General features: G+C 45.2%; 1 protein-coding gene across 2 annotated transcripts in view; it reads left to right on the top strand.

Moving 5' to 3' along the window:
- HDLBP (high density lipoprotein binding protein) overlaps positions 1-15,741 on the top strand; it is an 829,415-nt gene that overhangs the window by 129,318 nt on the left and 684,356 nt on the right. For both annotated transcript variants that reach the window (XM_069618106.1, XM_069618107.1), the window contains exon 3: positions 4,620-4,732. In XM_069618106.1, the coding sequence (XP_069474207.1) occupies positions 4,657-4,732 (76 nt within the window). In that variant the 5' untranslated portion in view covers positions 4,620-4,656. The remainder of the gene's footprint in view (positions 1-4,619; positions 4,733-15,741) is intronic.

Below are 15,741 nucleotides of genomic sequence, written 5' to 3'. Positions count from 1 at the left end.
ACATTGGTAAAATGCAGTATGCGGCCCCAGGATTGAAGGCCTGACCCCAAGCATATGATGACCAATAGCAGGACAAGAAACTGTGGAGGGACCGCCAGAAACCCAAACTGGAGCTATGCCCTGACCACTGCATCCAGCCAGCAGGACCATAAGAGGAACTTAAAGTCCAGCATCAGCTGAAAATGGTGGGAAATACTTGCCGGTAATCAGAACGGTTGACCTTTCAAAAATCTGGCATAATTGAGCTCAGGAACGGGTTTCACCTACACATTGCTTCACTAATGGGGGCAGGCTTCTGCCAGCCCACTAGTCGCAGTAGGGGCATTTAAAACCAAGGTCTTTGTGGCTAGCCAATCAGGTTGGCGTCAAACAGCAAGACACAGGCCATCCCACTTGCAGTGTAGTGGCCTTCCCAGGGCCAGGAAATGGTCTAAACGGTGGTCGGTCAAAATGTCAAATAAAATGTAGAATGACAATGTCAGGGGAAAGAAAAATGTCGAATTCCCTTTTTTTAATTATATATTTATTTTGGGGTCCGGGAATAAAAGAAATGGGTAAAACAAAAAAAATGGGGGTTTGGGGGTGGGAACCCCCCTTTTCTAATAAACGTCATAAAATAAAATTCGACTTTTTTTTTCAACATTTTGACTTTCTACATTTTTGTCTTTCTACATTTTCACTATAAACCGGTCTAAACCAGTCCAACAACACAACAAGTCTAGTTGGGTACTTTGATTCTTTAGAAAACGCATAATTTCAGAATTTTCAACACATAATGCAAAGCATCATTATGAATATCTGGTGCTAAGTCACTGTCTCTGGCCCTCTAGAAAAAAGCAAAACTTAACCTCACAAGTGCAGGGTATCCCTAGTGTGCAGTGTTGTGCTGTCTATATAGGAAAGTGGACAGAAAACCCATTACAATTAAAGATTTTTTTATATTTTTTTTATTTTTTTTCTCCAAGCAGGATGTCATCATAACCCAAAACAGGAGAAAGTGCTTAAAGTTAAAACATGAACCAGGAAGGAAACTGAATCCTTAGTTTTTTCTTTCTGTGTCCTTAAATTGTTGTACTAGCAAGGATTCAAGGAACAAATTCTCTATTGTATCTCAGTTAAATTAAGCACCTCCCTTTTTTATAGTTGACCGGTTTCAGCGGTCTAAATCTGCCACTTTCTTCAGATACCGTAATTTTGGGAGCAACTTAGTTCTGATATGGTGTAATTATTTCCAGGAGTCGCGCTTAGTGTGGCATCTTTGTGTCTACAGGGGCAATAGAATTTTTCTCTTGACCATTTTTGAAAATAAGGAAATGTTCTAGTTAATAATACAAGCAAGACGTGGGGGGGGGGGTCGCTAAGGTACTTAACCACCGGGGCGTGTCTACTGTCATATGATGTTGTGGCACAATTTTGTGCAATCCGTCAGCCACTACATGGGAGAGAACGCGGTAATTGATTTTAAATCTAGCGCCTTAGCCCTGAAAGTAAGCATTTGTGGTCTACTTCTGTCTTCGTACCTGGGATCAAATATACTCCTTTTCTCCACAGTGAAAAACAATTGCTTTGGCCATGGGCACTAGTGTTAGTAGTTTTATCCTTTTAAAAATGTCCATCAAAGATAGCTCCTGCATGATGACGCGTTAAGTCACATGTCTGTATTTGCCCTAGCCATCTTTATTTAGTACGGTACACCATTGCTCTGCACACTCTAGCCGGTATGCCTACATCCATACAGTTGGATTTGTTTAAATGGAAAAGATTATTTTTGAACAAGATGTGTGGAGGTCAGACATTCAATGTACGAAATGCGCACGGTCACCCCTGCATGAGGAAGTAAGCATGTGGAGTGTGATGACTTCCTTTTATGGGCGCCATCTTTGCTGTGACTTTGATTACGCTATTCAGATAAACTGCTTTGAACGATCACTAAAATAGCCAGTGTGTTCATATAGAAATATCAATTTTCAATTGAATAGTATGAGATGTTATTCAAGCTCTACAAAAGGTATTTTGGTGGCATTCATGGGAATTAAGTCTGGTATGACATCTCGCAAGCCTCCTTTTTTCGGGGTTTCATTTGTGCCTTCCCAATTTTGGGGATTTTTATTTTTACATCACTGATTGAATAAAAGACGAGATTCCTGAGGCAAAAGACAAGTCGGCCACTAGAATAGAAGAACCGAAGAACTAGCACCTTCCATCAACCAGAGAAGCCTGCTGAAGTGACAGCTGCTGTCCTGACCCAGTTTTTAAATTGACAGGTAAGCTCCAAATAGGACGATCTGCCTGCATTGGACTGGTGGGCATAATCCATCCTAAAACTACCTTCAATTCAACCTATTCCACGACGAGAGGCACCTTCCTGGGCTGCTAACCGGCAATGTCCTGGTACTTCGAGCCTTTGTGCAGTTGATCGTCTTGCCAAGAACAGATCCTCCTGTAACTTTGGACTCCACCGCGCCCCTCAAAGTCCCCTGATCAGGGTGCAGGACTGAGCAAGCAAGGTGAATCTGTTTGATAATAACTGTTCTTCATTGGAGTCTGTGAAAAGGTGCCAAAAACACAGGCCTACGTTGAAGCACAAAGAATCCTTTGCTGGGTGTCCCCTCTCTCGAGTGCTGCCTTGAAATACCTTCCATAGTCGTCCCTTTCGTCACCACGACCAAGGAACAAGAGACCGGGTGTCTATCACTTCTGCATCGTGAAGGCATCCAACTTCATCACGGCTAAGGTACTGTGGGGCTCAGGGTAATTCTCACCGAAGTCTTTATCTTGCTCCTTTGTTGCTTGTGTGCATATAGGGAGCCTTTCCCTGAGGTCCCAGAATTATTTTTGATTAACAAAAGCTTGCTACTTACTTGTAATTGAAGAATCCACTGGAACTTTGCCTTTTCTACAGCTGTGCCTCCCCTGCTTTCCCTCCAATCTGACTTTGAAGAACTCCTACCTAAATAGGGATGGACTGCTAAAGCCTTTATGCCTCTAACAAGTATTACAGGTCTTAAAGTGCTTACCTGCTAATGTTGGTGTTTATAAATGATTTATTCCTACATCAGAATATTTTGAGTTACTATAAGTCGTTTTTACTTTACTTTTGAAATGCATTCATCAATAAATCTTTACATTGTGGTTTACTCACCTGAAGCATTGCATTGGTTTTCTATTTTTGTTTATTAGCTTTGAAATAGTACGTACCTATTTGAAGATTTGTTTGCCTTGTGTATGTGTTTCTTTGGGCCTAAGTTTATACTCAGTTCTTTGTACGGACCTATAGCTCGCATCACCATCCTAAAATGAGTCTGGCTGCTATGCCATAATACCAGAACCTAGAGTAGTACAGACTTATACTAGAAGTTGGAGCTCAGTATACCAAGGGGATCGGTTTATAAAGTCCTCAAATAAGTGGTCTTTAGAAAAACTGCCCTAACAAAGCCAAAACTAAATCTTCGCTGCCACTAACCCCCGACCCCCTAAAAGCAATGTAGCGTGATAAAATCACAGTAGGGCAAAAATGGTGTGGCTGAGAGGCACTCCTGGGACTGGTATCCTTATGGATGGGGTGACCTAATACCATATACCTTAAAGGTGAAAGTTGTAGTCCCTCTGCCCACTGAAATGCATTCAGTCCAAAAAAATAGATTGCAGAGGAGGGGGTGGAATAAAAATAAAGGTTTGAAGTTCCATAAAATTAGTCAGTCTGCCGAACACCCAGCATGAAATTCTGACTTAGCAATTGGTGTTAGGTTATGATATTTGGCATTTATATAGCGCTCTACATATCATTGGTATGACCTCAAAGCGCTGGCAGGTTGAACGCCCTCGGGGACCATTGTTCCAGTCTAGTGTCAGTATAGTACGAAGATCCACATGCGCAATAAAATGTAAACTTTACCTTTTGTGGAAATAATGGATTGGTGGGGAAATGCTAGTAACCTGCAAGCAGTTAACCTGTCGTTTGGGATGAAGGCTCTGCTCTGGAGTAGTACATTGAGATAGCCGTGGAAGCTGAAATGATTCCAGGTATGAAAACTGATCAAGTTGCTAACAACATATGTTGGAACATTTAACACTTGATGTGTCTTCATTGCCATCTCTTTTCTAGTGCACAGGGTCCCCCTCTTGCCTTCTGGTTGAATAGGAATCTTGCACATCGGTTTTCGATGGAGTGTGTTCTGTCTCCCAGAGAGGGACTTGGCGAGAGTGCGAATGATCGATGGGGAAGGATGGAGCAGAGGCAAGAAGTGGAATGGGACATGCAATGTAGCCTACTTTAAGATGTTACTCGGTCTTACCACCCCTCCTGTACCTCATTCTACCTCAACCACCTTTCTTCACGCACTCTAATCTTTGGAATTTCGCATACTTTCACCTCACCTGATCCACCACATCGTATTAGGCCTCCAAGCGTACTGCCCAGCCTTAATGGGCTCAATGTCTGCTTTACCTTCCTGGCTGTAAACTTCCAGTTAATACTTGGGCGTGCTCATACTTCTGACCATCCACTGTCTCTATTGCATCTTTGACCCCTAACTGGCTAGCTTGCATGTTTACCTGTAAACGTGCGAATTCCAGCATTGGTATTAATGTTCCTCTGTTTTTGCCTCAATCTTTTGCAGTGGCATTCCCGGATTCGTTGTAAGTGGGAAATCGACAATGAGCTCTGTGGCAGTATTGACCCAGGAGAGCTTCGCTGAACATCGAGGCGGGCTGTCTCAACAACAGGCAAAAGGTGATAATGTGGTTCCCTTTCACACATTTGAAAGTGGTATTAATCCTGCGAGATGATGGACCTGCTTTTCATCCCGAGTGTATGAATGGTTTCCTTTTATTCTAAAACATGGTAAACCTGCATGTTCCTCCAATTTGATTTCTGCCTTTCCTATTTGAGGTTTTTCTTGGGTCATATGAGTAGAGCACTCAATGCAACTCTTCAGGAGGACACTTCTCTTTTTGCTTGCTCCCATTTTAATTTTGGTGTTTTTTACATTTTATTTTGGTGGGCCTAGAGACTTCTGCTAAATTTCCTGCCACCACATCTGGTTTTGCTTTTTTTAAAAAAAAAAATGTTTTAAACAGATTTATTTTCCTTCGGCGACACAGTATGCCATACATAATAAATGCAACATAACATTTCTTACATCATTGTCCTGTTTACTCTTGTTGCTATTTCGTATATTGTCCTGTGGGCCCGGGGTTTCCCCTTTGCTTGTTTTATTTTTGCCCCCTTGGGTCTGCTCTCCCTGGCCATTCTTGCTGGGTTCTTGGGTCCTTGGCTGTCTCCCACTGGTTTCCTCCCTGTGCTGTCCCTTTCCCTGTTCCGGATTGTCAAGTGATCGTTATATTTCTGAGGCTCTGTGGTTTATAAAAATGAGCTTCCCTATCTCCAACAAAGTCTCTGAAGGGGAGCCATGTGGACAAGTATCTCTGGTATTTCCCTGTTCTTATGGCAGTTAACTTCTCCATTGCCATCACTCTCCATAGTTTCACCCACCACCATGGTGTTGTCTGGCCCTCTAGAGTTTTTCACTGTTGTGCCAGTGTCATTTGCGCTGCTGATAGTAAGTGTGTTAGCAGAGTGGCCATGTGCCGCAAGGCTGCGTATGATCTCTCTGCCACAGCTCCCAACAGGATCACCTTAGGTGAGAGCGGTAAGCCCCTGCCAGTAATGTCTTTGTGTCCCAGTATCTCCTTACAATAGGAGAACACCCTGGGGCATGACCACCACATGTTGAAGAGATCTCCTCTCCCTCCACATTGTTTCCAGCAGTCCGGGGGATACTCTGGGTTTATTTTGTGTAATCTGTAGGGGGACTTTTACCATCTGTAGCATAATTTGTATGCAGCTTCCTCAATTGCTGTACTTTTGGAGGATCTCTGGGCTCTTGTCCAGATCTGGTCCAACTCTTTGCTACCGACTCTCCAACATCTTTTTCCCAGTTCTCTTTATATAGTAGGTTGTCCGTTGGTTTTGCCCCATCAAGCAGTCTGTAGATTCTTGATATCCCCCTCTTTGGTTCCCCCTCTTGCATAGTTAGTTCCAGGCCTGTTGGGGTTCTTGTTCCCGCCTTTTTCACTGACTGGTGGGAGATCGTGTCTTACTTGCATGTATCTGAACCTATCGTTTTCCCCCAGATCGAATTTCTTTTTGCATTTTAAGAAGGGGATTGGGTTACTGTTTTGGTAAAAGTCCTGCAGTGTCCAGGGTGTCTGCGCCCTTCCATCCCTCCCAGAATTTCTTTTTCAAACCAGGGTGAAGTCTCTGTTGTGTTATTGGGGATAATGGGCCCAGACCTTGTTTGATCTTTTTCATTTGCATGGCCCTATCCCAGCTATGTAGGGCTGTTTTGGTGGCTCCTAGTAGTTTTCGTTCGGATTTGTGGGCCTTGGGGTTCAGTGCCAGGAGCGCAATTATCGGGATCTGTGTGGATGCTTGTTCTATTCCTCTCCATCCTTTCGTGTCGGTTGGTTTAGCCCATTTGAGTATGGGGGCCAAATGAGCTGCCATGATGTATCTGCCCAGATCCGGGACCCCCAGGCCTCCCAGGAGTGGGGGACTGGTCAGTATGCATCTCTGTATTGTGGGTCTCTTTTTCACCCATATGAAGCTATATACTGCGTTTTGGAGTTTTCTGATTAACTGTGGCGGAATCTCAGCTGGTATTGAGCTGGTCACGTATAGTAGGCGGGGGAGAAGGGTCATTTTTACTGCTGCTATTCTGGCAAACCATGATAGTTCCTGGTTATCCCGTCTCAGCAGTTCTGCTTTTAGTTTCCAAAGAGGGGGGTTGTTTGCCCTTTATAGGTCTTCGAATTTCTTTGCCAGGTGTACTCCCAGGTATTCTAGAGTTTTTTTTTTTTCCCCATTTCAGGGGGAATCTCTGCTTCCTGCTGTTTATTGTATTTGTTTTCTGTTATGTTCAGTGTTTTTGATTTAACGTAGTTGATTGGAAGAATTTGCCACCATATCCAGGCTTAGTGTCGCTACGGCTCTCGGTAATGTATTTGTAGTGTCTCCCATATAGAGCCTCACGTCATCAGCGTATAATGCTATTTTCTGCGAGGTCTCCTTGATTTGTACTCCTTTTATGTCGGGGTCTTCCCTGTATCGTGCAGCTAATGGTTTAATAGCCATTGTGAAAATTAGTGGGGATAGGGGCCATCCCTGGCGCGTACCCCTCCGTATATCCACCTGTTTTGAGTTGCGGCTGTTTATCAGAAATGATGTGGATGGGTGCTGAAAGTTTGCCAGGATCATCCTGCTGAATTGTCTCGCACCCAAATTTCTCGAGTACCATCTGCAGGTATTCCTAGTCCAGGCTGTCGAAAGCGCATGTAGCGTCTAGGGCCGCTATTGCAAATTTCTGATTTGTGCGACTCCCCCATTAGATTAAATCTATGGCTCTTCAGACGCTGTCTTGGGTGTGTCTTCCCCTGACAAACCCTGCTTGATCCTCGTGAATGATGTCTGGGAGGACCTGCGACAGCCTATTCGCTATTATCTTAGCATATAGTTTTGCGTCCGTATTTAGGAGTGCTATCGACCGGTATCTTAAGCATTCAGTTGGATCCTTGTTTGGTTTCAGGGTCAGGATTGTTGGGGATCTTGCCATATCTGCGAAGATCGATCCAGTGTCTGATTGTGTGAGTCGGATGTGAGGGCCCAGTGGTTGCGTTTGAAATGTTTTGTAGTAAGCATTTCCGAAGCTGTCCGGGCCCGGGGCTTTGTTATTTTGTAATGAAGAAATACCTTAATTTAATTTCTTGGGCTGTAAACTCTCTCCAGGATTTCTTTGTCCTGGTCTGAGATTTGGGGTAGATGTGTAGCCAGTAGTTGGGATTTTTGATCTGTCACGTTTAGGCTTTCTCCCTGTAGGAGTTCTTCGTGGAATCTGTTAGTTATCTCCAATTTTTCTTCCTCCTTTTTATCACTTCCCGTTTTTCATTCCTTGGGTTGACTATATAATTTCGGGTTTTCTGTTTGTTTAATTTGGCTGCTAAGAATGTATCCGCCATTCCTCAATGGACATAATACAATTGCTTGGTGTTAAGCAACGTCTGCGCTACTTTGTCAGCGGTGTGACCTTCCAGTTGGGCACAGACTTTCTTCAGCCCTTGCCACGATTTCTGATCTGGGAATTTGTGGTTCTTCTCAGCGTCTTTTAGTGCCAGTTCCATCTTCCAGGTTAATATAGCTTGCGCCCTGCAGAGTACCGCTGCCTGGGCCATGAATTCTACCCTGATTACGGCCTTCCCTGCATCCCAGACTGTTTTCCAATTGACCTCGCCGTTGTCGTTCTCTCTGAAATGAGCGTTCGTTTCTTCCATGTGTGTTGTAGGCGCCAAGTTGCACAGGCTTGGGTCGTTGAGTCTCGACGGCGGGGTGTCGTTTGGTCTTCTTTCCGTCCATTTCCACACTGTCTAGTACTGGGGCGTGTTCTGTAAGATATTGTGCCCCGATTTCCACCTTCGTCATTCGGGGCATTAGAGTTGCGGAGGCCAGGATCATGTCTATCCTGGAGTACCCTCTGTGTATTGCAGAATATTGAGTGTATTCTCTTGTTTTTCTTTGGAAGAAGCGCCAGGTCTCGATTACTTCCAGGTCCTTAAAGTTCCCAAAGCCGGTTTGTTTCTCTGGTCGACAGCTGTGGGGGGGGAGGCAGAGTTTTGTCAAAGCTAGGGTCCATTACGCAGTTGAAATTACCTATAATTGTCTGGCCTTCGCACCAGCTCCCTAATTTCAATAGGAGATCTGTAATGTAACAATCTTGTCTGTCATTAGGTGCATATATCGCCAGGATTGTGTAGGGTTTTCTCTTAAACTTCCCCTTGATTCCCATGTATCTCTCCTCTGTATCGCTAATTATTTGTTGCTTTCAGAAGTTCAATTCTTTAGCCAGCAGTATTGCTGCGACCTCTTTTGATTTCGAGTCGCTGGAGGTGAAGTATTGTTGTGGATAGGTATTGTTGCACATCCTTTTTTCATCCGCTTTCAAGAGGTTGTTTTCTTGCAGGATCACTACCGTTTCCGGCATCTTCTAGAGCCTGTTGAGAATCGCTCAGCGTTTCCCAGGAGAGTTCAGCCCTTGTACATTTAGTGAGACGGATCAGTGTATCTGCCATTGTTGTATGGGATATGTCTGTTGCTTCTGTCTTTTGGTGTTTTTATTTTTTGTAGAGTATCTCCCTCTTCCGCTTTGTTGCTTGTTGTTTTCTCCTTTTTCGTGTGTTGGGCCTTTTCTTCCAGTCCCGGATCACCTCTTTATGCTCCTCCGTCTGTTTGACCAGGTTTCCCCCTATGCCCCCCCCTCCGTCACACCTCCGCTGGGGGTGTTCAGTGCAGGGGATTTGAGTTTTCCCCTCCCAACCCACACCCATTGTGGGTCCCGTTCTTCCTTTTTTAAGGTATATGGTGTTGGCAGTGGCCCAGATAAGATTCTGAGGGGGGAGTATTTTACTCCCCATTTAAACTTTGAGAGTAAATGTGATTTCACGAGAGTAAAAATGACTTGTCCTTTGCAAGAGTAAAATGTGTGTGACATCCAGCCGACATGTGCAAAACCTGTATGGAAATCATTACTATGCAGCAGCTTTCTGCATTATGACCGAATACACATTTAATTATTTCTCTAAGGTCTGGCCATGTGATCTCTCCTGTATATATTTAAATGTTGAAAACTCAAAAACCTGGCCAATTACATAGTAAAGCAAACATGAATTGTTTTGAGGTTCGATAGAAGAATTGTCTTGATGTTTAATGAAGGTCCTCATTTCCTGGAGCTATTACTACCCAATGGTATGTGCAAAGAGGCAAGGACTTCATGCTAAATTCTATATCTAATCTCATGGTCAAATAGTAATTTATATAGTGCTTTTGGCAAAGCGCTGTACATAGAACATATTTATCACAATTATCACCAAACCTAAGTCTGTACTCCTTTATCGACTTCGAAAGGATGAGTTGGCCTTGCCAGGAATCAAACCTGTAACCTACAGATCACGCACAGATCGCAGCAACAAGCTCTCAACCGGCTGAGCTATCTTATTGACGAACATCCTTCATTGGGCTGTAAACTGAGTATCGACTGAGGTATAATAATCGGTGCCTAGATTTTGGATGCTTCATGTATGAAGCGCTACATAAAGTTAAATACCTATCTGGTTTATCACAGGGACAGGTTTTGCGGAGTTTCTATTTCAATTACAAATGTATCTTTTGTTTGTTTTTGAACAGTGCTTGCACTTCCTGGAGAGTCAAGTTTTGGATGTTTTAATTGTAGCCTTGAAGATTTGAGAGGCTAGAACACCTGTGATTGGTGTAATGACAGTCACTCACCCTTGAGCAAAGACTCTGCTGCCACGGACCATTAATAGTAATATACCCCATTGACTGCAAGGTTGAATGGATGTAAACTAGGCTGTGCATACCCATTTTACACCCTGTTTTTATAATTGGACTGGAAATTAAATTAGAAGTGTAAAAATGATCTGCCTCTGCAGAATTATGCACACAGCACACAAAATCTGGAAAATACAATTGTGCAATACAGATTTTGCTTTCAGTGGAAGTTACAAAAGATGAATTCTCAATTGCAACTTAGTTTTCCCTCTTATTAGTTATACAATCCTAAAATGCTAGGAAAATAAATATGCACAGTGCTTCTGTTTGCTCCATGAGCATCAACACAGCAGAAGCTGAATGTAAAGAAACCATTCCTTTCATTGCAGTGTGCAGTTTCTTGTTTTGAAAGTTTTCAGAGAAATTCATTATGTTTCAGAGGCGATTATCCACTGCTTCCAATTACATCCCTGTAGATAAAAATCAAACGTAGCTTTCTGGTTTCTGTCAAGTAACCTGACCTTTGCACTGCCCTAAACTTTTGTGTAAAAGTACATGGGGGGGGGGGGGGGGAATAAAGCTGTCGTATTTACAAGATTTTCATGCGTAAAAAGGCCTGGCACGCACCTTATCTGGAGGCCTGGGTGTTGGGGTCGCTCATAAGATGCCCCAGTCACAGGGCTGACTGTCGTGCTCCCCATTTGTTTACCTGAGGTGGTTTTATCTCCCTCATTGGTTTTAGAGGTTAAGATGGTGGCAGCTAATATTTAGTTTTGGCTTTACCCGGGGGTGGGGCATGATGCAAATTGATTTACTGCATTAGTAGCTCCATGAACCCCTTCAAGTCCTACTCTCTTTAGCGACCTCACTTTGTTCAGGGGAGCCACAAGGCAGCCCTTAAAGTGCAGTTATGCCAACATGGGCTTGAGTACAATATGGTTAACAAACCGGTGTGGACTGGTTTATACCAGTTCCTGGCTCTGGGCAGTGCAATTTTTTTTGTAGGTGTTCCTGGGTGCTTTGCGGTTTTGAGACAAACCTGATGGGCTTGTCTGCTGAAACGTTTCATTTAAATAACCTAATGGTGTTGGTGGGCTGGCAGAAGCCAGCACTTGTAAGGGATGGGGCAAATAGGAGAAACCCAGTTCCTGAACTCAGTTTGGTTAGATTTTTGGATGCTGAGCAGGTCTGCTTACCTGTTTGAAGACTTGTGGCCACATCCAGCTGTTGATGCATTTCAAGACTCTTGTTTTGCCCTACTGGCTGGATGCAGTGGCCTGAGCATAGCTTCAATTTGAGTTTTTGGCTGCAGGATGTCCTTGCCTGGGACAGCCTGGTCCTACTACTGACCCAGACCTTCCATCATGGGCTGCTTTATAGGGCATTTTACTGCAGTTTCCTGCCAGGATGTGCTGCCTTGATTTTGGAAATGGACGCTACCTTGAAGGTATTTGGGACCCAAACAACCTTCCAAGTCTGATTTTCCAGGAGTACCTCACGAAGCCCTGGATTTTTGGCGACGTCCCAGGATATATTAGTGATTTTTATCTTTTATATTTTTCTCCTGCATGAAATATACATTGTATCACTGTGTTGTTTGACCAGACAAGTAGTCTGGCCTTGTTAGGTGGTGGAAGGTGGTGGGGAAAGGACCTCTACCAGGGATGACTGGAGTGGGGGAGGGGGGAGTAGGATGGTTGATGAGGGGGGGTGGGTGTATAAAATAGCATGAGGTCCACTTTAAGTTTACAAGCTGAGCCAAAACAGAGGACCCAAACTCGTGTTCCCTGTCCCGGTGCCAGCATGTATTTTCGTAAGCCTTTGGCTCCAGTCTTTACTTGAATCGAGGGTGCTGACATGGTATATTTTCCCTGGTGGGAACAGTTGGCAAAAGAACTTTGACCTATTGGAAAGACCAAATGCCGTGTTAGGAAAGAGTTCTGTTTACAGCACCTTTCCTTCCTTTTCTATGGGCCCCCAAAAATTCTATTTAAAAAAAGAAAAAAAAAAAAAGAAAATTATCCGACCTGTCTTTTTTGCAGTGAAACCTTCTGCCTCACTGGCTTTTGCTCATTTGTTATGGGGAAACTGACATGTCGTTCAGGCTGTCAGTACTGGGAAACATTGTTTCTGATGCTTATGAATCTGCTTAGAATTGCATGCTGTGCAGATTGTCCGACATCTAATGGTAATCGCGGTGTATTGCATCTTGTCTGTCGAGGATCGAAGGGGGACGTCGACATGGGTGTGCTTGTAACACTATGCCTAACGTGACGTGTAGTGTACCCAAATTCCCTCATGCGTCGATGTCCCTCATGTTGTTTTTTCTGCCAAGCTAGCTGGTCGCCTTATGCAGCGCTCGTGAATTGTTAAGTTTCTATTTCATTGTCCATGACCATTGGTGGTTATTCGTCAATTCTTCATCGACGACTACTCCTGAACCAGCGCCGAAGAAGACCGCCTTCTTTGGTGGCAGGTGCTTCGGTCTACAGCGTCGACCGCATGGCCTCGGCCCTCTGGCCAGGCCTATACAGAAGGGAGAGTGGGGCCGGGGGTTCTGTTTGTTTTGTAGAATGCATTTCCTTCTCCCCTCTTTCCCTTCTGGTTTCGCTGTCTCTTTTAATCTGAGTTATGGACAGGACTCCTTTTTAATTTTTGCCCTTCTTGCAATGGCAAGTATTCATGGAAAGACACACACCAGAGGTGTAATGAGTCTACCTCGATCACAAAGGGCACTCCTGATGACTTTTACGTCCGAAGACTATAAAAGAACGGCGGATGAAGCGGTGGGCGGCCTACGCCGTACAGCATGCCGAGAGTAGCGCCCCATCGGCGCTGGTGCCTCGAGTGACGTGGATGTAAGCAACAGCCATGGCTCCGATGTAGAGGCCATCTCTGCAGAACAGGCAGGTTCCGAGATGTCCGTCCCCGGCAGACAGGCCAACGGTTCTGCTATGCGGAGACAACACCCCGGCGACAAGGACGCACACACACACCACGTAAACAAAAACACACAACCCCGCCCTAGTCTCCTCGACTGACTTGTCTAGAAGGCCACATATGCCAACGGGAATGCCGAAACATTTGAAGGATCCCACCGATTTCCCCCATGATCGGCCGCCCTCCCCGCAACCATCCATACGGCATGCGTCTGGGCATCCAAGTCAAAAGGGCGTCGGCACCAAACATTATAAGAGGGCCGAGATGCCTCATAAGAGTGCGTCCGTGCCAAAGGCTTCGGCGGCACTGAAAAAAACATGACAAAGCCGTTAGGCTTGTCGAAATCACTCTGATATGCCAGAGATCCGCGAGATTCTCGCGAACATCATCTCGGGGGCAAATAAGACACTGTCGAGAAGAATATTCACATGGGTACCAGCCCCTATATAAAACACTGGCCGTCATGATTCCTGCCCCTCATGTCCCCAGCCCTCCAAGATGTCAGGCTGGAGCCAGGCCACAATCATCTACATGCCCCTCAAGGGCCTCTCGATCCCTCCAAAGACCCACTTGGAGTCAGATTTGGCACTTGTGGCACCAGACTCACTCACTCCCATACGATAACATTGGGGATTGGACTTGTAGTGCATTGATGGGGACAAGATGGATGCCCCCACATATTTCGGTTCCAAGAACTGCATGTGCGGTCTTGTCTTTTGGGTGTGGTTCAGCCCAGAGACACCCAGGCTGAGAAACTTGCTTTGCATTTTCTGCACCTGCAGCGTGACACTTGCCGTATTCGGGTCGGTCTCCAGTGGGCCTGCATCTTTCTTCTGTGCTCAGCTCCTGCAAGAACACTAACACATTTAGGAACAGCCTTACATTGCGGCACTTCTGCCCATCATTCATCGCTCCTTCTGTTCTGCGGGCATCTTCGGCGGCGTCATTCCCATCCCGGCACGCTGCTTCCTAAGGGAAAAGAACAGAAAAAAGGCATTAGTAAGCATTCTGCAAATCTTTGCTTATTTTTAATTACTGTACGATCTTCAAATTCTTACCTGAATCCCAGCCGCTCTGGGGAAACGCTGTCTCCTGACCTTCTCATCCATCTGCAAGAGGGAAAAGGCACTCCAGGTTAACGTGGAAACATCTAGCAGCGCTGCATACCGCGCTTATCCACCGCATTTGTTCTTCATAACCGGCATCCACGCTGAGAACGTCGTGGCACCTAAAAGAAACAGAAAAAGAACTCTGTTCAATGCAAATATGAAAGGGGTGCATCGCGCATCATGCTCTCACCTTCAGTGCTACTCGTCTCAGCAGCACGCCGCCATCCCCGGACGCCGGCCATCATCTAAGGAAGGAAAGGAACAAAGTTTGGGAACTGTTCAAAAGACTCCTACTTACCTGTCGGACTCTTGCCAGTGAAGTAACTAGGCAGCAGCGAGCCCGCATCAATCAACGCGCCCCTGCACTGAAAGCAGGACAGAGAGCACACTATCCAAGAAAACAAGGTGAGCTGTGGATCAAAGGGAAGGGTTGGACCCCGGGGAAGAAGGGGTTCAAGCACACAGACAATTCGGAGTTAAACTCTACCAGTCCTGTGTTTCAGGCCCAGTGTCCAGTCGAATAGCCCCAGGGAAGGGTTCGAGGTCGTAAGAGGTCAGAACAGGCTGAGTGACGTCCCCGTGGATACCAGGTGAGCATTACACTGGCAGACAAATCTCAACCGCCTAGAGACCCAAGTCCTCGAGTCTCTCTTGCCGCCCATGACCCCTCTGGCTGATCTCTATGGATCAGAGATGGGTTTGAGGGATACATGAACAAGCTTTCTATGTTTGTAGATTTTTTAGGAAAGATATATCACCCCAAAGAGACCGAGAGGAAGACTCTTACCCTACTTTGTCCAAAGAACTTCCAGTTAGTTCCCTCATGTGTTTGACCTACCTGGACCAGAGGAAATCAATCAGGACCCCTATGATCAGGGAGAGAATCCCTTTGACGAGACGATAGACCAGTCTCCAGACTGGGGTGATGAACAACCAGTAGGTGAGGCACCATGGCCGTCACGGTCCACTACCCTACATCCAGACACCCTGTGTATAGATCCTCCCTTCTCACCTCCTCAAAGATCAGCCTCACCTATTGATGACCAGATGGCATTCAATGCTATTCTTAAAAAGGCAGCTGAACGCTTTCAAATTGCTACTCAAGAGGCGGTATAAGACACTGACGTTGTAGAGGATATTGTAAAAGAAAAACCATCCTCCAGTCAAGCGATACCTCGGTTGAATTCTATCAAAAGGCGCATCGCTCCCTCTTTGTTAACTCCATCTCAAACGAGAGCTGTAAATCCACGAGTCGAAAAGCTTTTTAGCCCCCCTCCAACAGACTTGCTATATATCCAGGGACATGCCTCTCCGGACTCCCTAGTAGTCACAACTACAAGGATGAGAGCTAGA

The sequence above is a fragment of the Ambystoma mexicanum genome, chromosome 10 (genome assembly GCF_040938575.1).
Source record: "Ambystoma mexicanum isolate Mex_15411 chromosome 10, UKY_AmexF1_1, whole genome shotgun sequence".
Classification (NCBI taxonomy): Eukaryota; Metazoa; Chordata; class Amphibia; order Caudata; family Ambystomatidae; genus Ambystoma; species Ambystoma mexicanum.
Note: the sequence above shows the minus strand (reverse complement) of the source record. Positions and strands in the feature narration are given on the sequence as shown.